The sequence below is a fragment of the Chelonus insularis genome, unplaced genomic scaffold (genome assembly GCF_013357705.1).
Source record: "Chelonus insularis isolate UGA/USDA-ARS -01 unplaced genomic scaffold, ASM1335770v1 contig_403_pilon, whole genome shotgun sequence".
NCBI classification, from domain to species: domain Eukaryota; kingdom Metazoa; phylum Arthropoda; class Insecta; order Hymenoptera; family Braconidae; genus Chelonus; species Chelonus insularis.
Window position 1 is genome coordinate 471,984 of NW_023276560.1, and position 25,683 is coordinate 497,666.

The 25,683-nt window shown below is 30.3% G+C and overlaps 7 protein-coding genes across 14 annotated transcripts; 5 read left to right on the top strand and 2 right to left on the bottom strand.

Moving 5' to 3' along the window:
• Nucleotides 1-86: 86 nt before the first annotated feature.
• On the top strand, nucleotides 87-2,555 carry LOC118068966 (sialin-like). Its single transcript, XM_035086754.1, has 7 exons — nucleotides 87-247; nucleotides 318-538; nucleotides 618-854; nucleotides 947-1,402; nucleotides 1,490-1,864; nucleotides 1,924-2,184; nucleotides 2,350-2,555. The coding sequence occupies exons 1-6, from the start codon at nucleotides 238-240 to the stop codon at nucleotides 2,176-2,178; spliced, it is 1,554 nt and encodes a 517-aa protein (XP_034942645.1). The 5' UTR covers nucleotides 87-237; the 3' UTR covers nucleotides 2,179-2,184; nucleotides 2,350-2,555.
• Nucleotides 2,439-5,220, top strand: LOC118068969 (vesicular glutamate transporter 3-like). 3 transcript variants are annotated; one of them, XM_035086759.1, is made up of 9 exons: nucleotides 2,439-2,568; nucleotides 2,966-3,067; nucleotides 3,141-3,376; nucleotides 3,458-3,697; nucleotides 3,761-3,845; nucleotides 3,935-4,040; nucleotides 4,122-4,389; nucleotides 4,456-4,830; nucleotides 4,901-5,220. In XM_035086759.1, exons 2-9 carry the CDS (start codon nucleotides 3,055-3,057, stop codon nucleotides 5,087-5,089), a joined length of 1,512 nt encoding a protein of 503 aa, XP_034942650.1. In that variant the 5' UTR covers nucleotides 2,439-2,568; nucleotides 2,966-3,054; the 3' UTR covers nucleotides 5,090-5,220. The 3 variants fall into 3 exon arrangements, with proteins under 3 accessions (XP_034942650.1, XP_034942652.1, XP_034942651.1); XM_035086761.1 differs by having other exon boundaries at nucleotides 4,938-5,070; XM_035086760.1 differs by lacking the exon at nucleotides 2,439-2,568 and adding an exon at nucleotides 2,716-2,845.
• A 152-nt stretch (nucleotides 5,221-5,372) lies between these two features.
• LOC118068970 (uncharacterized) lies at nucleotides 5,373-6,878 on the top strand. 2 transcript variants are annotated; one of them, XM_035086763.1, is made up of 6 exons: nucleotides 5,376-5,407; nucleotides 5,713-5,846; nucleotides 5,921-6,182; nucleotides 6,257-6,464; nucleotides 6,531-6,660; nucleotides 6,733-6,878. In XM_035086763.1, the coding sequence occupies exons 2-6, from the start codon at nucleotides 5,765-5,767 to the stop codon at nucleotides 6,822-6,824; spliced, it is 774 nt and encodes a 257-aa protein (XP_034942654.1). In that variant the 5' UTR covers nucleotides 5,376-5,407; nucleotides 5,713-5,764; the 3' UTR covers nucleotides 6,825-6,878. The 2 variants fall into 2 exon arrangements, with proteins under 2 accessions (XP_034942653.1, XP_034942654.1); XM_035086762.1 differs by having other exon boundaries at nucleotides 5,373-5,846.
• Kat60 (Katanin 60) lies at nucleotides 6,682-9,288 on the bottom strand. Its single transcript, XM_035086755.1, has 8 exons — nucleotides 8,741-9,288; nucleotides 8,419-8,657; nucleotides 8,219-8,340; nucleotides 7,954-8,133; nucleotides 7,725-7,867; nucleotides 7,531-7,643; nucleotides 7,325-7,451; nucleotides 6,682-7,248 (listed from the first exon to the last, which is right to left on the bottom strand). Exons 1-8 carry the CDS (start codon nucleotides 9,136-9,138, stop codon nucleotides 7,050-7,052), a joined length of 1,521 nt encoding a protein of 506 aa, XP_034942646.1. The 5' UTR covers nucleotides 9,139-9,288; the 3' UTR covers nucleotides 6,682-7,049.
• Nucleotides 9,289-9,390: 102 nt separating this feature from the next.
• Nucleotides 9,391-11,490, top strand: RIOK1 (RIO kinase 1). The gene is made up of 3 exons (XM_035086753.1): nucleotides 9,391-9,639; nucleotides 9,719-11,180; nucleotides 11,265-11,490. The coding sequence occupies exons 1-3, from the start codon at nucleotides 9,581-9,583 to the stop codon at nucleotides 11,364-11,366; spliced, it is 1,623 nt and encodes a 540-aa protein (XP_034942644.1). The 5' UTR covers nucleotides 9,391-9,580; the 3' UTR covers nucleotides 11,367-11,490.
• Nucleotides 11,491-11,836: 346 nt separating this feature from the next.
• Nucleotides 11,837-18,086, top strand: Asx (Additional sex combs). 2 transcript variants are annotated; one of them, XM_035086555.1, is made up of 7 exons: nucleotides 11,837-12,760; nucleotides 12,855-13,111; nucleotides 13,202-14,395; nucleotides 14,472-14,762; nucleotides 14,828-15,703; nucleotides 15,779-16,018; nucleotides 16,155-18,086. In XM_035086555.1, exons 1-7 carry the CDS (start codon nucleotides 12,481-12,483, stop codon nucleotides 16,578-16,580), a joined length of 3,564 nt encoding a protein of 1,187 aa, XP_034942446.1. In that variant the 5' UTR covers nucleotides 11,837-12,480; the 3' UTR covers nucleotides 16,581-18,086. The 2 variants fall into 2 exon arrangements, with proteins under 2 accessions (XP_034942446.1, XP_034942447.1); XM_035086556.1 differs by having other exon boundaries at nucleotides 14,472-14,726.
• An 85-nt stretch (nucleotides 18,087-18,171) lies between these two features.
• On the bottom strand, nucleotides 18,172-25,641 carry spir (spire type actin nucleation factor). 4 transcript variants are annotated; one of them, XM_035086557.1, is made up of 14 exons: nucleotides 25,368-25,641; nucleotides 24,871-25,268; nucleotides 24,767-24,798; nucleotides 24,552-24,675; nucleotides 24,338-24,480; nucleotides 24,044-24,262; nucleotides 23,884-23,913; nucleotides 23,479-23,742; nucleotides 23,272-23,401; nucleotides 21,640-21,731; nucleotides 21,027-21,572; nucleotides 20,707-20,955; nucleotides 20,329-20,618; nucleotides 18,172-20,255 (listed from the first exon to the last, which is right to left on the bottom strand). In XM_035086557.1, exons 2-14 carry the CDS (start codon nucleotides 25,157-25,159, stop codon nucleotides 20,009-20,011), a joined length of 2,655 nt encoding a protein of 884 aa, XP_034942448.1. In that variant the 5' UTR covers nucleotides 25,160-25,268; nucleotides 25,368-25,641; the 3' UTR covers nucleotides 18,172-20,008. The 4 variants fall into 4 exon arrangements, with proteins under 4 accessions (XP_034942448.1, XP_034942449.1, XP_034942451.1 ...); XM_035086558.1 differs by having other exon boundaries at nucleotides 24,338-24,477; nucleotides 24,871-25,641; XM_035086560.1 differs by lacking the exon at nucleotides 23,884-23,913 and having other exon boundaries at nucleotides 24,338-24,477; nucleotides 24,871-25,641.
• Between the last annotated feature and the right edge of the window lie 42 nt (nucleotides 25,642-25,683).

Consider the following 25,683-nt stretch of genomic DNA (forward strand, 5'->3'; position numbering starts at 1 on the left):
TAAATATTTTAGTTATTCTCAGACATACTAAGACTATTGTGAGAGTCATTAAGAGTTGAATTTTACATAATCAATTTATAAAATGCATATATAAAGTAACGTATTCTTGTTAATATAATGAGTAAACAAATAATGCTTATAATTAGAAATACATAGAGAATGATAATTGAAAATTTTTTTTGTTAAACAAAGTTAAATTGTGTCATTTATTGTGGTATATTTTAAAGATCATTCAAGATGATTAGAGGTACGTAGTAAATTATTGTTTATTTTATACATATATTAGTATTCTGTATTTTAATAAAAATAATTTTTAGGTCAAGAACTGATGTCATGTCGATTAACTTTATGGTGTTTATTTTTCACGGGATGTATTATCAATTATATGTTAAAAATTTGTGTTAATTTGGCTATTGTGGCTATGGTAATACCTAGAATTATTGAGCCAGTATACTCTCAATGTAATAGTCATAATTCATCATCTAATATTACCCAGTATATTACTCCAACTACTCATACATTACCGCTTAATATTACGGTAAAAGTAATTTTTTAATTTATTATAAATCTTTATTTAATACTCTTAATAATCTTATTAACATTAAACTACTTTACAGTCTGAAGGACGATTTAATTGGACTGAATATGAACAAGGATTAGCATTAGGTGCTTTCTACTGGTCTTACTGGATTACTAATGTACCTGGAGGTCTTTTAGTTCGACGTTATGGTACAAAAATAGTATTTGGAAGTGCTAATTTTCTAGCTTGTCTTATAGTTTCTTTGATTCCATCAATGATTAAATATCATTTGTATGCATTTCTTGCAATTCGAGTTCTTCAAGGTGCTGTCATGGTAATTAAATACATTTCTTTCAATAGATTATTTTTATAAATAAAACATAAATGAATAAAAATTGTTTTAAACAACATGTAATATTCTTTTAGGGTGTTGTATTACCTTCTATGCATGGTATGACAGCTAAGTGGATACCTCCATATGAAAGAAGTAGATTTGTCAGTGCTTATATGGGTGGAACAGTTGGAACAGCAATTACTTATTTTTTTAGTGCAGTAATAATTTATTATTTTAACTGGGAAATGGTATTTTATACAATATCAGTTATTGGTGCAATATGGTATTGTTTCTGGTTGTACTTTGCATATGATTCACCTCAAGAACATCCAAGGATTAGTAAAGCTGAATTAAAGTATATTATGGATAACATACCTGAAACTACAAACAATGAAAAAAAGAAGATGATACCTTGGCGCCAAATTTTGACTTCAGTACCATTTTGGGTATCAATTATAGCTAATTGGGGGCCTTCCTGGGCATATTTGACTATTTTAGCACAAGGACCCACATATTTTAGTTTTATTCATGGCTGGGATATCAATACCGTATGTATAGTTGAATATTTTCTGCTTATATTAACATAACACAGTCAATTATACCATTTAAATAAAATTCTGATGACTTATTTGTAGACTGGAATAGTTACTGGAGTTCCACATCTACTTTCTATGATCTTTGCCTACTCGTGGGGTGCTTTTTGTGACTGGCTTCTAAAAACAAACAAAATGTCCCGTACAGCAATTCGTAAATTATCATTATCATTGATTCCTGCACTTCAGACAATTTTTTTCTTTGGACTTAGTTTGAGCGGATGCCATTCAAACTTGGCTGCTTTTTGTATGATAGTTGGAACCACTTTAATTGGAGGACCAGGATCAGGAATACTTGCAAATCTTGTTGATCTTAGTCCTAATTATGCCAGTCTTCTTCTTGGTATTTGTGGATTGGTAACCAATTTTGCAGGAGTTTTGTCACCACTTATCGTTGGAATTCTTACTAATGAAAATGTAAATATTTAATTTGTTAATTATTTTTTTCTTCTTTCTAATGCATATTTTTTTTTTAGCAAACAATTGGTCAATGGCGTTTTTTGTTTTTAATTACTTCTGCATGTATCGGAATGTCTTCAATAATTTATTTCATTTGGGGAACAGCTGACGAACAGACTTGGAACAACGTGAAAGGATACGATAATAAGGAAAGTATTGGTGATGAAGAACTACAGAAACTCAAAGAAGCCCAACACCAAGTAATTAAGTGCAAGACTGATCATGAGAAGAAAGAGTTTCAAAAACAACAAAATAATAAATCGACCACTTAAAATTCTGTAATTATTTTTAATCCTAATTGATTATAGTTTTCTTTCTATCATTAATCATAAAAATTTATTATCTATTATGTATGATTAATAATAGAAATAAATAAATAAATATATCCAATTAAATAATAAAAACTGTAAAAATAAGTTATAAAAAATAATTAACATGTACAGGTAGCAACAGTAATCAATAAAAAGAATCAATGTCTTGTGTATCAATAAAAATAGTCTGATGTAAAGATGTATCATTTTACCAAAGAAAACCGCAGACGTATAAATTTTTAGAAGCAAGTGGCATGAAAAGAAAAAAACTTTCTGCCTGTACCTTTACTCAGTGTCAATAAAACAACTATCCTCTTCAGATTGGATTAAACTACATACGAGATGTTACAAGTATTTATTTAATAATTAAAAAATGTTAATCAAACAGTGTTCTACTTTTGTTTACGATTATTGAACTTAATTATCTTATATAGCTATCAAATGAAATCTCTATTTAAATTAAGTAGTGTATGACAAAAAGATTGAGCATTTAATGATCATCATTCACAGATCTTTAGATCAAACTGAAATAATTCTTTGTTGCGATAAATTATTTAGTAGTTCTGGATTGTATTCACGACTCACATATTTCTCTTCAATTATTTGTCATTTTTGTGATTGATTTCTCGTAAGCATACCATGACCTTGTTTGATAATATCATTATTTATCTAAAAATGCCTAATAATGTTCGGGTTATCTTCTATAGTGTAATTCTATTCGTTTAAAAAAATTACAAAATTTTTTCAGCATTTCATGCTATACTTTTACCAGTGGAGTATCAAAGTTTATCAAAAAAAAATAATAATTCAAGAAAATTTGTGATTTAATTTTAAGAAATGTCGTTTAAAAGTAAGTTCAAAATATTTTAAAATTATCAATAATTAAATATTGTTAATAAGTATTGATGATCGTTATTTTTCAGATCTGATATCATGTCGTGATGTTTTATGGTGGATGGTTTTCTCAGGAATAGCTGTTAATTTTATGCTTAGAGTGAACTTAAATCTTGTAATAGTTGCTATTGTACCACCACCAGAAAATTCACCAATTATATCACAATGCAATCAAATAGATAATACAAAAATTAACAATGTAACGTTATTAGACAATAGAACATTATCAACATTTGGCAATTACCAATTGAATAGCAGCCGAATGGTATCAATAAATCAATATAAAAAGTAATAACATATACTTCGTATTTAACGGAATTTTTAATAATTAATTTATCATTAAAAGGTAAATGATCAATTATTTCGCTGGAATGAGTATGAACAAGGTTTAGCAACAGGTGCTTATTACTGGATTCATTGGCTTAGTGAAATTCCTGGTGGTATTTTAGCACGAAAGTATGGAACAAAAGTTGTCTTTGGAATTGGCAATTTGATGGCTGCATTGTTGGGATTTTTTTTACCGCTTGCTATGAATCATCATTTATACAGTCTAATTTTCATTCGGGTTATCCAAGGATTAGTTGCAGTATGTCTTTTAATTACTTTACTGGATAAATTGTTTATTAATCTATGAAATTTTTTCATTTAGGGAGTCGCATATCCAGCGACTCATGATATGACAGCTAAGTGGATTCCACAAAATGAGAGAAGTAAATTTGTCAGTGCATACATGGGTATGATAGAAATATTATTAGTGATCGTTGTTTTTATGATAAAAAATAAATATATTTATTCTTTGAATGAATTAATTAAATTTCTACAGGTGGAGGTGTTGGAATAGGATTGACATATCCATTGTGTGGATTTATCATTGAAAATGTTAATTGGGAAATTGTATTTTATTGTACTTCTTGCTTTGGAATTATTTGGTGATTATATTGGTTATTTTGTGAAAGCAATTATTTGAAAAAAAAAAAAAAATGACTAACTACTTGAGCTAATTATTTTAGGTATATATTATGGCTGTTTCTCGTCTATGATACGCCTCAACAACATCCTCGTATTTCTGAGAAAGAAAAAAACTACATCCTTGATAACCTAGGAACATCAGTTGACCATGAATATCAAGAAACATCTATTCCTTGGCGAAAAATCTTGACATCGTTACCAGTATGGTTAACAATTCTCTCTAATTGGGGAGCTGTGTGGGGATACTTTACTTTGATGACTCAAGCTCCTGCTTATTTCAAGTTCATTCATGGTTGGAGCATTAATAAAGTACGTAATTGAAACAATTAATAACGTCTGAAATAAAATAAATAGATAACTAATATATTTGTAAAGACAGGAATACTTTCTGGCTTACCACATTTCATGACGATGGTCTTTAGCTGGATATTCGCTCACTTATGTGATTGGTTATTAAGAACTGAAAGATTGTCAATAACGAATGTAAGGAAGCTAGCAACATTCATCTGTGCAGGAATGCCAAGTCTTACAATACTTGGATTGAGTTTTAGTGGATGTTATCCAGCTTTAGCAGTTTTTTTTATATTATGTGGAATAGCTGGAGCTGGTGCTTCTTCATCAGGGCCTTTAGCTAATCTTGTCGATCTTAGTCCTAATTACGCAAGTGTTCTTCTCGGTATTTGTGGACTTGTTGTGGACATTGCAGGATTTTTATCACCAATTGTTGTTGGAATTTTAACAAACGAAAATGTTGGTAACATTTTAATCAAGTACTTCACCAAAACAGTAAAATGATTTATAAATAAATAAATTATTTTAGCAAACGATTGATCAATGGAGATTGATTTTTATTATAGCAACATTAAATATGGGATTAAGTTGTATAATTTATTCCATATGGGGAACAGCTGAACAGCAAACATGGAATCGTTATCAAAGAGTCGTTGTGGATGTTGAAGATAATAATTTAACAATGGAACTTAAAAAGACAGAAAATAATCATAGTTAAATGATCTGCTATATACTTAAACATGTACCGTTATTACAATAATGACAAAAAGCATTTTCAAGCTATATAATAAGCAAATTCTTTTTATTCATGATACTTCTTGTATAAATAATTTAATGAATTCATCATAATTCATGCAGAAAACTTATTAATTACTATGTTGTTATTTTTATTAGAGAAAAAATATATACATATATATTTACAATTCTGTTCTTTATTTAAAATTTTCCCGCGAGTTGACAAACGGAAGTTTCGGAAAATGGCGGAATAAATTAATCAACACTCGAACTGAGGTTAAGTTGCTCAACATTTTTGGAAGTAAATAGTATTGTAAAAAAAACTTAATAATTATTATTAATTAATCAACGATAATTTTTATAATTAATTAAAGATAAATATTTTGATAGTTTATTGACATTAATAATGAATGATCGTGCATTTTATTGTCGTTGTGTAAATGACTTGAGAATGTTTGGAACGAGAAATGAATTGAGTGCAGATGAAATAGATGAAATCTTCGAACAATGTTTCAAAGAATTGGATAAAAAATATTTAACCTTTCGAAATAAAATTATTAAACTAATCAAAATTATTGTTTTCATCTTTACCTTTATTGTATTCAGTATTATTGTTGTTTATAACCATCCTTCAACCCATAAACTATTTCTACGAAGCATGCAAAATTTCATCTACCCTGGATTCAATGTTGTTAGAAAACTTGCAGTTCCAATCATTACGAGATATCCTCACCTTACAGGTACTGAAATGTTTTTTTTTCTAACACAAATTTATAATTTTTATTTGAAGCTAATGGTATGATTTAAATTTCAGAACTTTATGATGAATCTTGCTTGGTAGAGAATCCATTTTTTCATGTTTTAGAGATGGACTGTTGGCCATGTAATGGTATTCGATCAGTCCCTAATTTAACAGGAATCAACATTACAAAGAATTTCAATACCGGGATACCATTTACACGATTCGAAAATGATACCAATACAGATATGACCAGTATTGTTGATACTTATTATAATCATCAGGAAGTATTTATTTCTGATGCTTTGAAAGTTACGTCAAATAATCTGGAGTATAGGTGAATATTTGAAAAATTTTTTTGTTCACTTTTGTTTATTTAGACGAAAAAAAATTTATTTTTTTATATTCTAGAACTATTTCTGATGTTATTAATAAACAACTAAATAAATATCCTTCCAATTTGAAGAATACTCATATCAGTTGGAGGATTACTAGAGTAAAGCCTGGAAGAATTTTAAGAAAATTATTTCCTAAATTATCTGGAACTCCTGACTGGTGGAGTCAAAGCGTTGAAAGATTTCTTTTGATTGATGAACCAAATGCATCAATTTATAATCTTGTAAGTGTCTATTTCGTTTAGTATGTATACAATGTCAATTTATAGATATTTTTGATTATATTATAGCCAAATCCTGAATGCAGTAATGTCATTTTAAGAGCTACCAGTGGAAAAAGACTGATAAAATTAATCCCGAGTTTAGAGTGTCAGTATAATTGTAGAACAAATGCTGTAGTCTTATCAGCGGGACATTCGTGTAAGTGAAAAAAAATTATGATTAAATTTCGAAATATGTATTTGTAGTCTAAAGATATTTAATTGATTTCAGTATGGTATAATTGGTGGTATTGGAGACCAATAAGTCAACCGGTGATAAATTCAACAGAAATATCAGTGCAATATTTAACATCATTTTGTTAATGCATTTATTAATTTATTTTTTTGATATACCAATAAAAAAGTATTAAATATTTATATAAACTTTGAAAATACTACAAACAGTTTATACACTTTACAAAAATTTTTTATTCACGATCTTTACCATCACCAAAAAATTAATCTTATCTTGTTCTTCCTCTTTTTATAATTATAGAAAGTAGTTTAAGGATTATTAAATCATGTATTAGGATCATATTACGCGTGGTATCATGAAGATCCAAACTCACTCATCCATTTATCATATTTCTCCAAGTCTTCTTGAGAAACACTTTTATTACACCTTTCAATCGCTTCATAAAAATCAGCAGCTGAAACTGGTAAATCCAATTCTTCTTTTGGTAGTTGACGAATTTGATCTGGTTTTAATCCAGCAATTTTTTTTCTCATAGACATCATTGAAGCATCCCTGAAATAATTATTTAAAATAAAATGTATAAACGAATATTCAAGAAAAGTAAACTTTGTTCCAACTATTACTATACCTGCAAACATTAGTAATGTCTGCCCCAGAATAACCAGCAAGTTTTCGTGCGACATCAGACAAATTAACTGACGGATCGACTTTAACGTCCCGAAGGTTAATTTTCAATAACGATTCTCTGCCTTCATCTGTAATAAAAAAATTTATTTAGTCATTTGATATTATTTATTAGATTAAAACTGATATTATCGAAAAAATTTTACAAACCATTAGGAAGTGGAATGTATATTCTTTTTTCTAATCTACGTCTTAAAGCTTCATCAATATCCCAAGGAAAATTAGTAGCAGCTAACACCATGACAACTTTGCTTGGATCATCACTGAAAGTTTAAAATTTAATTAATACAATAAAAGTATTCAAAAAAATAATTACTAATGTGATTTTTAGACGATTGCCATACTTATTAGAGCTTATTCCATCCATTTGTACGAGTAATTCGGATTTAACACGTCTTGAGGCTTCATGTTCCGATTCAGAACCACGTCTTGAACACAGTGAATCAATTTCATCAATAAAAATTGTACTAGGAGCATAAAACCGGGCCTGACGGAGAAGTAAACAATTATAATATTGAACCTACTACCATAATAAATTAGTTATTAGTTGAAAAAAAAACAACAATTGACTACCATTTCGAAGAGAAGGCGAACCAACTTTTCTGATTCTCCTCGGTATTTTGATGTTAATGTCGATGATGAAACGTTAAAAAATGTCGTTCCACATTCAGTAGCTACAGCCTTAGCTAACATTGTTTTGCCTGTTCCTGGAGGTCCAACCATTAAGACTCCTTTCCATGGTCGTCGAATCCCCTGAAAAATAGTTGTAAAGATTTGTATTTTAAATCAGCTCAATGAATATAATTTTTCTCTAGTTGTTGATATGAATGTTTATAACCTTAAAAAAATCTGGCATCCACATCGGTAGGACTACTGCTTCTTCTAAAAGTCTTTTGGCCTCATGCAAATCTGCTATGTCTTCCCAATGAATGTTTGGATTTTTTTGAACAATATCTCTCTCTAAAAATAATTAATATTATAATAGAAGAATGTTGGAATTATTTAAAAGCATCTTTATACTAGATTATTAAATTTTACCTAAAACATCAACGAGGTCTCGATCATTTCCAGACGATTCAAATTTTTTTTCTTCAATTTCAACATCTGTTCTATCGTTTTCAGCTTTTTCTTTATCATCACGTTTGAAATTATTCTTTTTATCATCATGCTTCTTATTATTGCCTTTTGAATCAGGTTTTTTGTTCACTACTGTAGAAGTTTTTCGAGGAGCCACACGATTTTGGGGTTTCTTAGAGCCATTTATTGATTTTGGAGCTCTGAAAATAAGTGTGATGATTGATAATAATTTAATTTATTTGTCTAATAAATTTTATTTTATATTTTAAAGAAATATACTTACTTTTGTTCTCCAGGAGTTAGAGGAGCCCAGACATCAGGATCGCGAGTTTGAGCATTCCAGGAGGCACCAAGTCCTCCCGAAGACCACAAAGATGAATCACGGGTTGCTTCATCATTTTGTAGACTAGCTGATCCTAATACTTTTTCTGTTGGAATATCAATTTTAAACAATTGTAATGTTCGGGACACAGCATTAACTTTATCAAATTCCTCAACTATTTCATGTTGAATCAATTGCCATTTAGTTTTTCTTGTTGAATCAGTTGTTGTTGTCAACAATCGATGAATCTGTTGAATTACACCTTGGTAATAAACACCTGAAGTTTCGTAATTTCCAGTTAATGCCATATCTCGAGCCAATTTTATATTTTCACAAATTTCCATAGTGGAAACTGCCATTGTTTTGGTTTTTGTTTTTGATTTTTTTTCAGATAAAAGATATTTTATTTGATGTAGTTTATAAATTTATCACCTTCACATAGATTATATAAAATATTTCCTTTTTAGTAAACTAAATTTTTGTTTTGTTGACGAAATTTTTGACGAAACTATAGTCATTTTACCTTCAATCATGACGTTGTGTAAAACACCAATAAAATATCATAAAAATCACGTGGTCTCTCTTGATATAAAATGATTGGCCAAAGGCGGTCTATAATTCAATATGTCTACCTTCATGTACATTTCCGTTTTTTTTGTAGACTGAAAAAAGAATAGTTTTGAATCGTATACTCACATGGTGCAATTATAATTACGAAATATTGCACAATTTTTTAGTTTCAGCTGATACACGTGTGTCTAATAAAAGCAATCACTTTGTTGTAATGAAAAAAAAGCAATAATGGCTTCAACAATTATCGAAGGACAATTTAGTGATCCAGAGGATGAAAGTCAATCAAGGCATGTTATTAATTTAATTTTAACATTTAAAAACAATAATTGGCTATTTTACTGGTGAATTAATCATTAATTTTTCTAGATTAATTAATCATAGTGGTACGCCTCTTCATATATCAAGTGTTATTTCAAAAACACAAGATTTAACATTAGAAGTAGAAAATAATGATGAAGATGATGAAGAGGAATCATATGATAGAAATGATGAATGGGAAAGAGTAGAACAAAGTAATTCTAAAGTAATAAGTCAACTTAAATCTTCAATAGCTAAGAATACTCAAGCTGTTTCCAATAAAATTACAAAGTATCAACCTCCAGATAAATTTTTTCGTAAATTTGCTAATCGAATCAATGTAGAGAAATATGAAGGTCCTTCATTACCGCATGGAGCATCAAATGTCCTAATTGAAACCAACAAAAGAATAGATAATCAAAGATTCAAAACAAAAGATAAACATGATAGAGCAACTGTCGAACAAGTCTTGGATCCGAAGACTAGAATGATTCTTTTCAAGTTACTAAGTCGAGGTATTATTTTTGAAATAAATGGATGTATATCAACGGGTAAAGAAGCAAATGTTTATCATGCAATATCTAAAACTGGTATAGAGTTTGCTATAAAAATTTATAAAACATCGATTCTTCAATTCAAGGATCGTGATAAATATGTTACTGGAGAGTTTAGATTTCGGCATGGTTATTGCCGGCATAATCCACGAAAAATGGTACGAACATGGGCAGAAAAAGAACAAAGAAATCTGAAACGCTTGTATGATAGTAATGTCACTGCTCCAAAAGAAATTCTTCTTCGTAGTCATGTACTTTTAATGAGCTTCATTGGAACAAATGGTTGGCCTGCTCCAAAACTTAAAGATGCTGTTTTAACATCTTCAGCACCAAGAAAACTGTACAGAGAATGTGTAGAAATAATGTGGAGGATTTATAATAAAGCACGACTCATTCATGCTGACTTGAGTGAATACAATTTATTATATCATAATGATTCGATAGTTGTTATTGATGTCTCTCAAGCTGTAGAGCACGACCATCCCATGGCTTTAGAATTTCTAAGAAAAGATTGCACAAATATTACAGAATTTTTCAGAAAACATCAAGTTGCTGTAATGTCTGTAAAAGAACTTTTCAATTTCATAACTGATCCAACGGTGACAGAAGAAAATATGGATGCTTATTTAGATGCTGTATCTGAGAGAGCAGCTTCAGGTTTAGAAAATTTTGGACCTGATGACGAAGTAGCAGAGCAAGTTTTTAAACAAGCATACATACCGCAAAATCTTAATCAAGTAGTGGATGTAGAACGGGATATTGATCTTGTGAAAGCTGGAAATGATTTAATTTATAAAACTTTAGTTGGATTAAGAGCTGACCTTAAACCAGCTCAAACTCCAGAAATATTAGACAATAAATCAGATGGTTTAAAAGATGATAAAGAGGAAGAATCTACCGAAGATGAGAGTTCTGATGAAGAAAGTAAATTTGTAAACTCTGTAAGACCGAAAAATGAAACTCCCGAAGACAAAAAGGTAATTTTTCAAAAATTATTTCATTTCTTTTATTATATTCTGATATTTTCACTCTAATAAATTGGGTTTTTTTAACTGTATTAGGCACGAAAAAAAGCAGTGAAAGAACAGCAAGCAGAAAAAAGGAAAAATAAAATTAAAAAGCATTTAAAAAAACGAAAAGAAAAAATTGCAAAAAAGAAATGAGCCTTTAAATAGTAAAATAAAATAACGAATGTATCGCTAAAGTTAACATACATGAATTTAATTTGTTAAGCTCATTTGTTCATTTATATGTATATAATAAAAGTAAATCCTCCTTCTCAGTTTACTCTTTGTGTAAATATTATTCTAGTTTTAATTTGTATACTTAATTGTATTCTTGGCTTCAAAACACTGAAAAGTTATTTTATACACTTCTTGATAAATTCTGCCACTAAAAGTTGTGGATGAAAAGATATTATTTAAATCGATTATTTTACTTTAAATTTTACGAAAATTTCGTTACAATCACTTAATTTTTCTGTGAGATATTATATCTCTATATTTTAAGATTCCATAATTATGAAAAATTTATTTTCATAATTATTATTTAAAAAAAAAATTGAAATTTCACGATTTCGAAAGATCAATAAAGTAAATTGCTTCTATACCGACAGTAAACAATAATGGTTGATTGAAAAACAAATGGAATTCTAATGTACGCCATGAATTTTTGTGAACGCATTGTTGTTTGTGAAGATTTATGAGAATTTCTTTCCGTTAGAAATATTAATTTTGTTACCAGAAATAGCGTAGCATTATAAAAATAAGTGTTAATATTAATCCAATTGATTAATAAATTGTGTAAAACTAATAGTGTAAGTACGCAGCTGCAATATGGCCGAACAAAGCAAAATCGCGAGTTTGCAGTGTTACGTACTGTAGCCGCTGTTTAGTAGTAAATTATAAAAGTTGTGTGGTAAAAAAGAAAAATGATTCTATTGCTTCTAAAATAATATAAACACATAATTGCAAACTGAGATAATTTTAGTTTGTTTAATATTACATTAAAATATAAGAATTATGTTAGAAGAGCGGATCATTGTTGAAGCTACAGAAAATGTTTTTATTTTTCATCATGCTGGGATATATGGATCATTTATTCGAGTGGCATTAGCATAAGAGTGTTTCTATGAAGAAAATTATGATAAGATACAATTGATTCTTTGAGAATATGTTCAATTACTTCCGATAGACGATGCAAAAATGTCGTTTCGTTAAATCGAGACGATGTTGACAATAAATTCCCTTTGAAAGAATGAATTATCATTGAATTTCTATGATGGATATCGAGGTAGAGTCAGGTAAAATTGATGGAGCCGGTGAAACGAATCCCAGTTGTTCTGGGTACTCGGGGATGGTTCATAGCAAAAAGGTAATAAAACATGCATTACGACAGCAGGCAAAAAGAAGAAGAAAAAATACAACCATTGCATCTGGTAATTCCCGAGCTCTTCCTCGTATTGTTGTCAAACCTTTGGCACCTCCACCGGCTCCATCACCACCTCCACCTCCAAATGATCCCCCATCGATACCCAATATCCAACATTCCAACACAGGTAAATAAAATAAAATAAAATATCAATCAATTTTGAAATATTTATTAGATAGTACCAATCAAGATAATAAACTTGAAATTTCTATGTTTTATAGTTGAAGAGCCTGCAGCAACGATGAGGGAAGTATTGGCGAGTTTACCCGGTTTTAGTCTAAAGTCTAATAGAAGACGTTCCACAAAAAGACTGTCTGCAGCCGCACAGTTAGAAGCTGGCTTAGTGGATCTTGAATCCCCAGCTAGTATTTTAGCGAGCACGAGTTTAAGAGCATTACTTAACAGGCATACCTTCCAAGGACTTCCTCCTTTATATCAGAGAAAGCTTGCTCAATTATTGCCTGCAGTTGATAGACAAGTATAATTATATTACTGATTAATTAAAAATTAATATTTATTTCCTTAGATGTAAAAATTACACTAATTGATATTAATTTGTTACTTATAGGATGCTGCTACTTCTGGACTGAATAATGAATTCTTTGCTCGTGCTTGCCTAGAGTGGCGTAAAAGATTGGCGGAAGGTGAGTTTACGCCTGAAAATCAGCAAAGACTGAAAATGGAAGCAGAAAAAGATAAGAATAAACTTGATCCTTGGAAGTTAAAACACTTTGAACCAATTTGGGGTGAAAAGAGAGAACCTAAATTTAGACTTGGTTTACACTGTATGAATGAACCAAGAACTGGAGGAGCTGTCACCAGATCTAGTTTAAGACTTAGATTAGAATCAAATCAAGAACAAACTACACCCGAATCATTTTATCGTCCGGTTACGACGATTACAGAAAAAATTGAAGAGACTGATTCTATTGCTAGAACAAATCCACCGGTTTCCGAGATTTCTGTCAGTGTTCAAGATAGTTTAAAAGAACCACCAATAAATGATGATAAAGAACCTATAATACCTGAGGTTGAGACCAAGGAGGATGTGAAAGAAAAAATTGAAGAAACAATTACTAATCGAGTTGAAAAAGAACATGAAGAGCATAAAGAGGAATCTGAAAAAAATGAAATTAGCGTTGAAACTGATGAAGTTCCCATGGATATAAGTCAATCCGATATTCCTTTAATTATTCAGCATGAAGAGGATATTTCTCAAGAATCAGAAATAGGAATGAATTTAAGTTCAGTTGAAAGAATCCAATTAGAAGAACAGGCAACAGAAGTATCAATACCAGTTATAGAAGAATCTACACCGATGATAGACACTGATTCGCCAAAAATGGTTGTATCAACATCAGAATTAGATCATACTCAAGAAATTTCAGTTGCTACTGAACAAATAGAATGCCAGTCACAAGATGAATGCGATACGATTACTGAACTTACAATGAGTTTGTCTCAGGTATCAGAAATTCAGGTTCTTCAAGAAGCTGATGATCATTTTGATAATCAATTTGAGCCTTCAACGGGGGAAAGTGATAAGATTTTTGAAATTTCTGAATGTGAAAATGCAGCAGCTGTTGAAAGTATTACAACACATGACTCTGATAAATCAGAAAGTCTTATACTTGAAGAACATGATGTTATTAATGTTCAAATTAATACTGAAACTATTAATACTAATTCAACGGATTCTGAAGTCATTCCTGATGCTATGGAAATAGATAGTGAAACGCTTCAGCGTATTCATGAACTTGAAGTATGTATACTGTACTTATTTAATTTTTTTTTATAAATTGATGAATAATATAAATATTTTTTTTTCTTTATTTTAGGTGCGAGGTGAAATGCGAGAAGCATATGAAGAAATTTCTGGATGTACGGAAGAGATAATTTATCCAATCTTAGAAGGAATGGAAATGGGTTCCAATGAATCTGAAGAAACTGATACACAAGAAGTAGCGGAAACAACAGAAGAAATTAGAGAACAAACGGATATAGTAGAAAGTAATGAAGATGAAGAACTTCGTGATGCAAATAACTATGTTTGTTCAGAAATGTTAGATTGTAGTTGGCCTGTGGATACTACAGTGAGTAATAGTAATACTACCATCGACAGTAATTCAGTAAGTATCATTTTACGATGACATTGTTGCTATGTCAGTACAAATGATGATTTTTTTATTTTTAGACCCAGGAAGACTTGCAAGTACCGTGGCCATTAGTTGCTGCGGCTTTAGATGGTTCTGTAGCTGCAAATATTACAGTCACTACTCAAGAAGAGTGTAGTGATACGTCTAAGACAATAGACTCAACGTCTAATCAACAAAGTCAAGTTCAGCAACAGTCAACTGCATTTGTTAATGAAACAACAACGGAATCAATCAACTGTATATCTCTACCCGTAATTCAAAGTGCACCTTTTCAACCCGATACCATGACAATAACCACACCAGCAACTAATTGCTTGCTAAAAAACGTTCAGACGACGCAAAGTCCGCCCATTATTGCCTTCCCACCGTTACAGTCAATACGATTTGTTCCGACAAGATTACATACTGGTCAAAACACTACTCCAACTCCCGCATTGACTGCTGCAAGTACCTTGCCTGGAAGAATTCCTCTTCAGCAGCATCAAACGGTGACAAATCAAGTAAGCATTACTCGTTCGTCTGAAGAAATGGTTCAACTAGCAACACAAGGTAACGTTTCACGTGTCAATGCACCAAGCAATAATATTAGCATCCGAAGCAATCAAATTCAACCACATCAACATGTCCAAGCAACTGTTGGCGTGACTGCCCAGGGACATTCACAAAGTGCAATAGTTGTTCAACATCAAACACCAATCTCAGTAACTCAATCCCGGCCAATTGTAGCGAATATGCAACCACAGCAGTTTTCAAATACAAATGTTACTACGAGATCGACACGTACTACAGGTCCAGGTGGTTATCGAGGATCGAGGAATGGAAATAAAGAACAAAGTAGTGGAAGATCGCGAAGTTCAACAAAAGAACCTCCAGGAGCTGTTAATCTTGAACGCAGTTATCAAATTTGTCAAGCTGTAAGTTTCAATTCTGTTTTATGAATCACTTTGGGATAAATTTATTTTTTCTATTAATTAAAATTATCTTTTAAGGTTATTCAAAGCTCGCCAAATAGAGATCAGTTAAAAGCACATTTAAAACCGCCACCAAGTCTTTTAGCTCGTGGTGATGGTGCTTTTACTACAAACAAATCTGGTGGGCGCACTGTTACAACTGTAAAATCTCAAAAATCACATCAAACTTCCCATCAAAATCAAAAAAGTCAAAATAAAACTCAAGCTGTTATGCTAAGACAAGTTTTTGCGACAACACGTCAACCAGCTCCTGTTGAGGTTCGTAAGATTCTTATAAGTCTTAATCATAATCATTCTTTTTAAAACGCAAAAACACATTAAATGGCAACAGGTAACTATTATTACTTTCATGGATTCAACTCCATATAAATTGGAATTTTTTTTTTAATTTCAGATTACAGAAAATAGTAACGCTTCTGTTGCTCAAATAAGCACTAATGGGCCAGGAAATTTTGGACAGTATATATTGGTACAAAGAACTGGAGTAAATGATAGTGCACCTCGAGCATCTTCAGCTCCACCTTTACCACCGCAGATTGCGAGTATAGGTGTTGGAGTTCACTTAGTTCGTGGAAGGCCGGCGAGTGCAGGTGAAGGATCACATCAAGCTGTTACTTTAAAAGCAAGAGGGACATCAGATGGTCGAGGAAGTGGTGGAGCTGAGCCTGGCGCACCAGGAGTAATTATGGGCGGTGATCCACCACCTCCATGTGAATGTAACATTCGAGGTGCCATGGTAATTTGTCGTCAGTGTGGAGCATTTTGCCATGACGATTGTATTGGACCTCAACGGATCTGTGCCACTTGCCTCATACGTTGAATAAGAACTGAGAATTAAAAAAAATGGAAGCAACTCAAGATTCTATATCAAATTATAGAACTGATAATACTTCTTCAATAATGTGTGATAAAGGAGTACTCATTATTTAAGTTTAAAAAATAAATCATAAAAAAAGTGTATAAGATGTAATCATGTATCTTATATCATCGCATTTGCTATTAAGTTATTTTTCTTACTCATGAAAGCCTTATCTATATTTTTTTTAATAATTCAACTAGCAAAATAATTTTGTCAATCAATAATTCATGCTTTTATTTCGCATGAGCATAAATAAAATTGTAAACATAATATTGTTTCATTTATACTATTGTATAAAGACGCTCATTTTTCTATTGAGAAATTAATTACGTTCTACTATTAATTCATGCGATAATATGAATTATGATACATCATTATAACTCATATCGATTGTTTTATAGTGAGAGAACGTCAAGAATAAATAATCGCTTTTCATCAACTGTTTTAAAATGCCAGAATTCAAATACTATATATATAAAAGGATAAAAATTTTAAAAATTAATTAATTAATTTCTGTTTTACACGCATTATGCGTTAAAGCTCAAAAATAATTAAATGTAGAAAAAGAGACGGAAAAAACAAAAAAAAATAATTATTAAAAAATTAACACTTTTCTGTTATATAGAAAAAAAAAAACATTTTACAAATACCATGAATGAGACGCGAACCAAGTGTAAATAATTCTCGTCTCACTAATTATCAATTAAAATCTATAAAAATTGTTTATGAAAATAACAGAAAATAATGAAACTTAAAGACTTATAATACAAAACATACATAACATACAAAACACATGATGTATAGTACAACAGCGTATACAATTGTAAAACCATACGCCTAGAAATCAACAAATTAAATATCTAGTTAAAAATAAGAAGTGTTTTTAATTTTTAAATCGTTATATGTAATTGAATATAGTTATATTTGGGTTATCAATTTTAAGCGAATTCATAATTCATTTAGTTTAGTGTATGATATACTTATAATGCAATCTATATTTTAAGAATGATTGTTTTCATACTTTAGTGAATATACGTATTTATTTCTTTTTACTATTTATCAATTTTGTTGATATAGTTTTTAATCGATGTTATTACTTATTCGCGAATAAATTTTTATATTTTTTTATTGCGAGTAAGTAATTAAAATTCAATGAATTGATATAAATGCACCGTAATGGAAGTGTATTCGCCTTATACTGATTTTTTTAATTGTAATTGGATGGTATTATATGTATCATTTGATCTCTCAACTAAATTAACTTCACTTTATTCCATATATGCACACTATTCAATTACTCAACTTTACATAAAATCAATATTTAAAATTTCATTCTAAACAAATATATATATATATATTTTTATTTATATAACTCTGATAGTTATTTATTAAAATTATCCTTAAAAAATTATTCTACTTTGAGCTAGTCAAAAAATGTGGTTTAATATAAAAGAGCATATATGGATTAAAGGTAACATTAACTATAAACAATCAATATTTGTTTTATGAATTTTTAATAGCAAAAATAAAATATGAAAATAATGCTAAGGAAATTATGTATAATAATATATTAACATTATCCCTCTTGTTTATAATACAATTTTAGATGTAGTAGAACGTAGATGCGATCAGTTGATTATCTGATGTTTAATCGTAAAGTATTTTTGATACGTATTTCAATTATTTCTTAATCAGAAACTTATTTTTTTATTTAAGCAGTAGTAATATTTTCAGAGGGGATCATGAATATTCTCAACCAATTAAAGATTCAATAATATGTTGAAAATCAACTAAAAGTCATCAAAAATATATAATAGATTTTTTTCGCTAAATAAGTTGCAATTTTATAGAATAATTACAGAGATAAATTAATAAATAACAATTATGACACAGATAATAAATTACTTAAAAAATTATCAATGAAATATTGACACATTAAAATCAATAAATATAAACAAACATTATTAACTAGTTGATTAGTTCAACGCCATACTGCTTGATTATTTCAAAAATGTATATAATAAAAAATCATTTAATGATAAACATATATGTATACATATTTCTTTGAATTTTTTATCGCTCGAATCAAAAATCTATCTTTATTATCATCAACTATTATAGTGGTCATTATTATTTATACTGGGCTCAGACAGCAAGAGAAATGGTAATGTTTATACTTAATTAATATACAGCAAACATTAAATTATTTATTAACGAAATGTTGGTTAAATGCTCATACGTTTTTCTATTTGTTTTTTTTTTCTCTTAGCTACATGATATATACGCATCATTTTCTTTGCATTCAGTCAACGGCGATTTACATTAATTAATAATATTAGATGGGGCCTGCCCATATCCGTCAAAAATTTTTACAGTACCACGCAAAAGAAATATTTGCATTATCTAACTGAACTACTGATAATTAATTATCTTATATTATTATAGACATATTTAACTACTTGGAATTTACTCTGATAATTTTCAACATAATTCTCTTCTACTGACTGCAGATTGTTAAATTGTTTACTAATATTATAAAAAATTTTGATGTTATGACAACAAGATATTAAGAATAGGTATGCTCAATCCTATTGCGTGGAACTACGTCAACTTGACAATTCCATTATCTATTATTTAGCCCATTGTGAATGATCAACATTACATATTTATATAGATACCGGATCAACCAGAAACTATTTAAGGGCTATCACGTTAACTTTCATTTCATTTTCATTCTTATTGTAATGTTAGATTTCATTGTTTTTTAACGTGTAATTTTTTCCCATTATTATAAATTTTCTCCTATATTATTTAAATTTTTTCAGTTGTTTTTTTGTTTAACATACTCAATAACTACAATAAAAATATGATAAATGAGAATGATAATAAAATAATTTTTCTCTACAGTTAGAAATATATCACTCTTATTTATGATTCTTGTAAATAGTTCATTTTTATAAGATTATACAAATTATTCGAATCGTCGAAGAAAGCACTAACAATTTATTCAATTAAAGATAACAATATAATTAAAATAATGATAAATAATTGTATGTCGTGTGAATTGACTTATTTAGTTAGATTGTACTCTAGTAGTCGTTTCTTTTGTGACATTTTAAGTATGTACCAATTAGGCCATCAACTATCATTCATTTTCAGAATGGTAGTCATTAAATAATTTAATATTTCTATACGTATGAATAAATTTATATTACTTTGACAATAATTTATCTTTCTTAATTATTGAGAAAAAAAATTTTTACCCATACAGTAATACTTCGTACTTTGGGCCCCATGGAATACCTACAATATCGCCATAATGTATTTTAAATATTATCGTAACACCTACCTATACTACAAGAATGAGTTTTGAATCGATTAATATTCGTTTAAACGTACGCTGGTGACAGATTAAGTGTGAGTCGTGATATTACATTGTTGCGTATTGTTGCGCGAGTACTGCGTGAACTTTTTATAATTTGAATTACCATAATTCGACAGTCATGACAGACTACCATAGATACTCCTCGAAGACGTTCTGCTATTAAACGTTGTTCTGTTCCAATACCTGAACCAAGATTTCCTATAGCACTACTCGTCATTCTGCTTGGACTCCCACCAACTTTTGGATACCTACTACTCAATGAAATTATCAAATCAATGAGAGAATTTTGTTTAAAATTATAATAACAAATAAAAATTAATATACCTCTTATCTAACAAAAGATCATCTCTTCGTCCAATGGATGTTGGTGTAGATCCAGGAGTAAGATTGTCAGCTGGAGTACCAGGATTCGGAGTAGATAGAGGAGTTGCATTACTTAATAAAGGATCTCGACGTCGATGAGCTGGAGAAGCTGGCGCTGAACCAATTGCACCACCAGGTCTAGGCCATGGGCTACGTGTAGAATCTGGTTCTGAATTTGATGGTGAAAGTAATAGCCCAGGTGAAAGTAAAACCACAGGCACATGGGCAAAGTGTTCTGTTGGAATTCGCATCTGGAATAAAAATTGTTATTTCAATCAATATGTCAAGTTTTGTAGAATATCGTATATACTATCATAAACTTTAAGTGAAATTTTATACCTTAGAATAACATTTCACGCAGACAGTTCTTTCACATAATCGGCATCGTTGTCCCCAAGGACCGAGAATTCCAAAGCGAGTTTTTAAACACAGAAAACAAACACGCCTCTTTTCAACGTCTTCTTTTACTCTGCCTTCAACGGGTAAAGATTCCAATTCAGCTTTTGTTAACACACTACGGATATGGACTATTTCTTCAAGAGTTAAAGAGAGCCTTTCATCAAGAAACATATCTCCAAGCGATGGTTTCTATAAAAAATAATGTTTTTTTGCAACAAAAATTAATCATAGAGATAAAACAATTAATTTTTCAAACTTACTCGTTCAGTTTCAGCTTGTCCAGTACTTGGATCATTTCTATCAGGCTCTACTGTAGTATGAGATTTCATTAGAATTCTTTCTCTTGCACGAGGACTAATACTTGGACTAGTATTAGGACTAGGATTTAAACTCATTTTAGTGTCATGATTCAAAACCCCAGCATGTTGTCGACTGTGTGGTCTGGAATGTGGCACTGAAGAAGTTCCCGCAAATGCTGCAAATGGTGCTGTACTACATCGACCCGTGTGTTTTCGTGCTGAAGCCCGTCTTGATGGACATTGAGTTGCTAAGTCGTAGGATTCTAATTGAGCGTCACAAAACCGATGATATTCATTTTGAGTTAAACGTAAACGTCCTGTTCTTTTCCATGGATTTGCAGAACTTTTGTCATCATCATCATCTAGATCAACATGAGATTTATTGCCGTACCATTTAGCTTTTTGATTTTGATTTTCTGATGGAGGATCATCTTCATCTTCAAACCTAGTCACCGCATACTCGTCGTCTTCATCATCATCATCGTCATCATCTTCTTCACCATCAAGCTATAAAAAATAAATGATGAAAAAATTTTGTTAAATATTATTCTATAATATTTATCTGAATACTTACTTTCAGATCGAAATCAACAGGAATAAGTTTTCTAGGTTGTTTTTTAACTCCTAAATCTCCAGATTCTGTGGTCACCATAGGCTGTATATAATCTGTAATCAAAAATAATCAAAAATGATAATAAAAGATAAAATAAATAGTTTTCCTACAGAAAACCCATATTGCTCACTGTTAAAAAACTACAGATTGATCATGAACGATGTGACATGCTGAGAGAGAAGCTGTGGAGAACCCGGAAGAGTCACTAATTCCATTGAGAACTCAATAGCAACACAACTGAAGATGAAACATGAGATGACGATGATGATGATTACCTGAGGCCCTAACTCGTCTCCTACACTTACGATTCCGAGCTTTAGGCTCGGCAGGTTTGCCGATACGTTGGCGTGGCTTAGGAACTGGATGCGACCCGTGACCTTCTGGATGACGCCACTGTGCTGCAACATCTTGCGCTGGTTCTTGTTCTTGCTCCTGCTCTACCTTTGCTGGTGGTACTTCGCCTAAGACGATTCGTCGTGATTCACCACCAACAGCTAACAGCATCTTATAGATTTTTACTCAATCTTTATAAATAAATAACCATTCAACTTTCACATTCATTTGATAACTCGAAATTTAGATAATAGGAAATTTTTTCCATTTTATATAGAGTTTGTGATAAATTGAATGGATTATCCAAAGTACACTCATCTCAAAATTATTTAAAAATTTAGCTAACAAATGAAAATTGAATACAAAAGATGTCGATGAACGTCGTTTATTTACGCACTAAAACTACTTTTTAAATACTTTGTAATCTTCGTGCTGGCTATTTACAGCACGAGGAAATTCATCTGATTGCTGAAAGTCTACACGCGCGGGCGCGCCTTTCTTCCCTCCATTGTACACATGCGATTATTGATCGCTCTTAAACTCAGAAGAGGGTAGTTCTCCCTTTTCGTAGGCAGGTCACTCAGAATTCAGCATCAAGAAAGACAGAGAAAGATAAGTAAAGAAGCCATACATTCACAAGTTAAGAAACACCTGTTCCAAATGCAGGTATTGAGTTCATCAATTTTAATATCAACCTGAAACCTGATTTTAGAACTTGAAAAGGGAAGATAAGATATAAATAGATGAAATTAATGCTTTTTTTCAGTTATTTATCAAATTATGATAATAAAAATTAAATAATAATTATATTAAAGTAATATTATTTTATAGAATATATTTTATAATAGCTTTCGTTTTTAAATATTACTGAAATATTTTTAACATCTCATTTATTAAGTTTATGGATTTCTACGGTAATATATAAAATAACGGGAAAATCCAGTTTCACCTTTTTTCTACACACGTATACATGAAATATTAGCCTTAAATAATTTAATATTTAGGCCCAATACTAAAATAAATCAACAGGATACACGAGTTAGTGCGCACGAACCAATAGTGACGCAGTCAGAAAGATGACAATCATATTTGTGAGTCATTAAAAAAACTCATGAAAGGTCATGAAGTTGAAGGTAATAAAAGGGAAGTTACAGTCTAATACACTTTAGCAATAATCGATGTTAATGACAAAGACATCGATGAGGTTTTTAACAAGTGTCTGATATATCTAAGGACTATAAATTTTAACAGTCAACTCACCTGGCTTTTTTTCATTTAACTGTCGTTCTCGACAAGATCTTAGAGGTCTAGGAGGTTTTTTGATACTTTCCATCAATAATTCACGCATCGTTGATTGTTTTCGTCTGGGTGGTAACTGCCTATCCGATGCCTTGAAAGAATTTTAATAAATTCAATTTATAATCTTTAAATCCTTGTAAGTCGATCCTTTATCCAGTTAATACCTACTTTTTTTAATGGTGGTCTACTTCTAATAAATTCTAAGACTGTAGCACGTGCGTCTTTTGTCACGTGTTTCGATGGTGGAGGTGTTTTTCTAAGTTTATATCTTCGCTCTTTAATGTCATTCATGAGGATTTCATAAGGAGTTAGTTCATATTCTGATCCACGACCTTTGCTAGAAGTTTTACCACGTTTTCCTAAATTTTCTTCAACTTTTTTTAATTTAATCCCACGCCGTAGTTCGCCTATCACTTGAACCCAAAATCGAGCCTAAAGGAGAGAAAAATTTAATTAAACATTTTAAAATAAAATAATAAATTTTAAGGAATAAAAATGGAAAAAAATTTTAATTATATTAAAAAAAAAATATTTTTCTATGGTATTCCCGTCTAACATGCGTAGTTGACGTACTTGTATCGCTCGCCAAATCCTTATGTCAGTCTGGGCAAAAAATTTTTAATGTCAGAAATATTGACTATATACAATATTTCATTATTTATTTAATAAGTTTGTTCAAAAACAATTTAGAATTGAAAAATAATAATAATAAAGAAATAAATAAAATTTATACCCAATCGTCGTAACTGAGAGTATCCAATTGTTGTGAAGCAACAATATGTTTACATTCGGAATTGTATAATTTATTATTTGAAGTATCCTGGAAGCTTTCAACAGCAATTTTTTCGAGGAATTGTGTCAATTCAAGGGCCTCATGAACGAATGCTCGTATTACAGCCATATAATGAACGTCAGCTTGATCTTCTGTTGTTTGTGCATGTCGTACACATACCTGACCCAAAATAAAACTCATTATCAATGAATATTAGTATTTAATTATTTGAATGACAATTAAAATGATCATTACCTGAATGACATTTTTAAGACTACAATAGTCTCGATTAGGTGTATATGAACCATTATCATGTGGTTCATCTAATTCAGCCTCGGAATCACGACCAATACCTTCATCATCAGTTTCATGGAGTCTTTCTTCAGGTTCATATTCTACTAAAAATAATTAAAAAGGTTGATAATAGATATCATTTTTTATTTAACGTATTATTATTTATTTTACTCACCTTCATCACAGCCTGTCATTATATTTATTAAATTTTGTAAATCCAAGGATAATCTTCGTTCTTCTTTTTGATCTAATCGAAAATCCAAAGCCTTGAATATTAACATCCCAAGGGAAAAAACGACCTAATGAAACCGAAAAAATAAAAAATTGTTGTAAGACCGGTTTTAAGACATGAGATTGAATTTAATGTAATATAAATTTAATTTTTTTTACCTTTTTTTCAGATGCATATGATGCTTGAGTGTCTGTGAGAACAATTCAATTATAAATTTTCAGTCTAGTTAATCAGTAAATAATTTAATTAACATATCAATTACCTCGAGGTATATCAAGCAATACATGACCATCTTTATGTAATAGAATTTGACTTAATTGAGTTAATTCTTGAAGATTATTTGGTCCAAGTTGAAGTAGACATTTTGCACTTTGATGACAAATTGCCCACGCTTGTTCCAGTCCAATTGGTTCATTAAAAGATAGTAAGGTTTCTTCGAGATTAAGAGTTCCATCATTACTCAATCTACAATTCATTTTGCGTGTTCTTTTTATCGGCGTTGGTCTTATTGAACTGAAATCTTCAACTTTTGATATTTCTTCAGAACTCATTTCAGTATCTTATTATTTTTATTTATTTATTTTTTTTTTTAAGATAACTAATATATAAACTTGTCAATGTTTGGAAGATCTAAGATTTATTTACAAAAAAAAGTTTAGTCTGTAAAGAATTAATTGTTAGAGCATTATCTGATAAGTTTTAATGATTCAAAGTAAACAGTTCGTTTAAATTATAAAATAACCGAGATGTTAAATTTACCGCTAATGTAACTTTGAGTTATAACCCCATCAAAGTCAAAATTTGTATAGAAGTTTGGATTGAATTGAATGACAATGTTGGAAAAATGATTAATATTAATTATAAAACACAGCTCTTTATGTTATAGAATTATAAAGTACTAGTAAATTAATATAAAGGCAATGAAAAAATCTTTCTAACAATTTTGTTTCTTAAAAATAATTTTCACAATATACACACACTATGCTACGTGATAAGCCACTGCGTACGACTGCAGAGTACAGGTATAAACTCAGCTGATTCCATTTTTTGGAGTAACCTGAAGTAAGCAACAGAA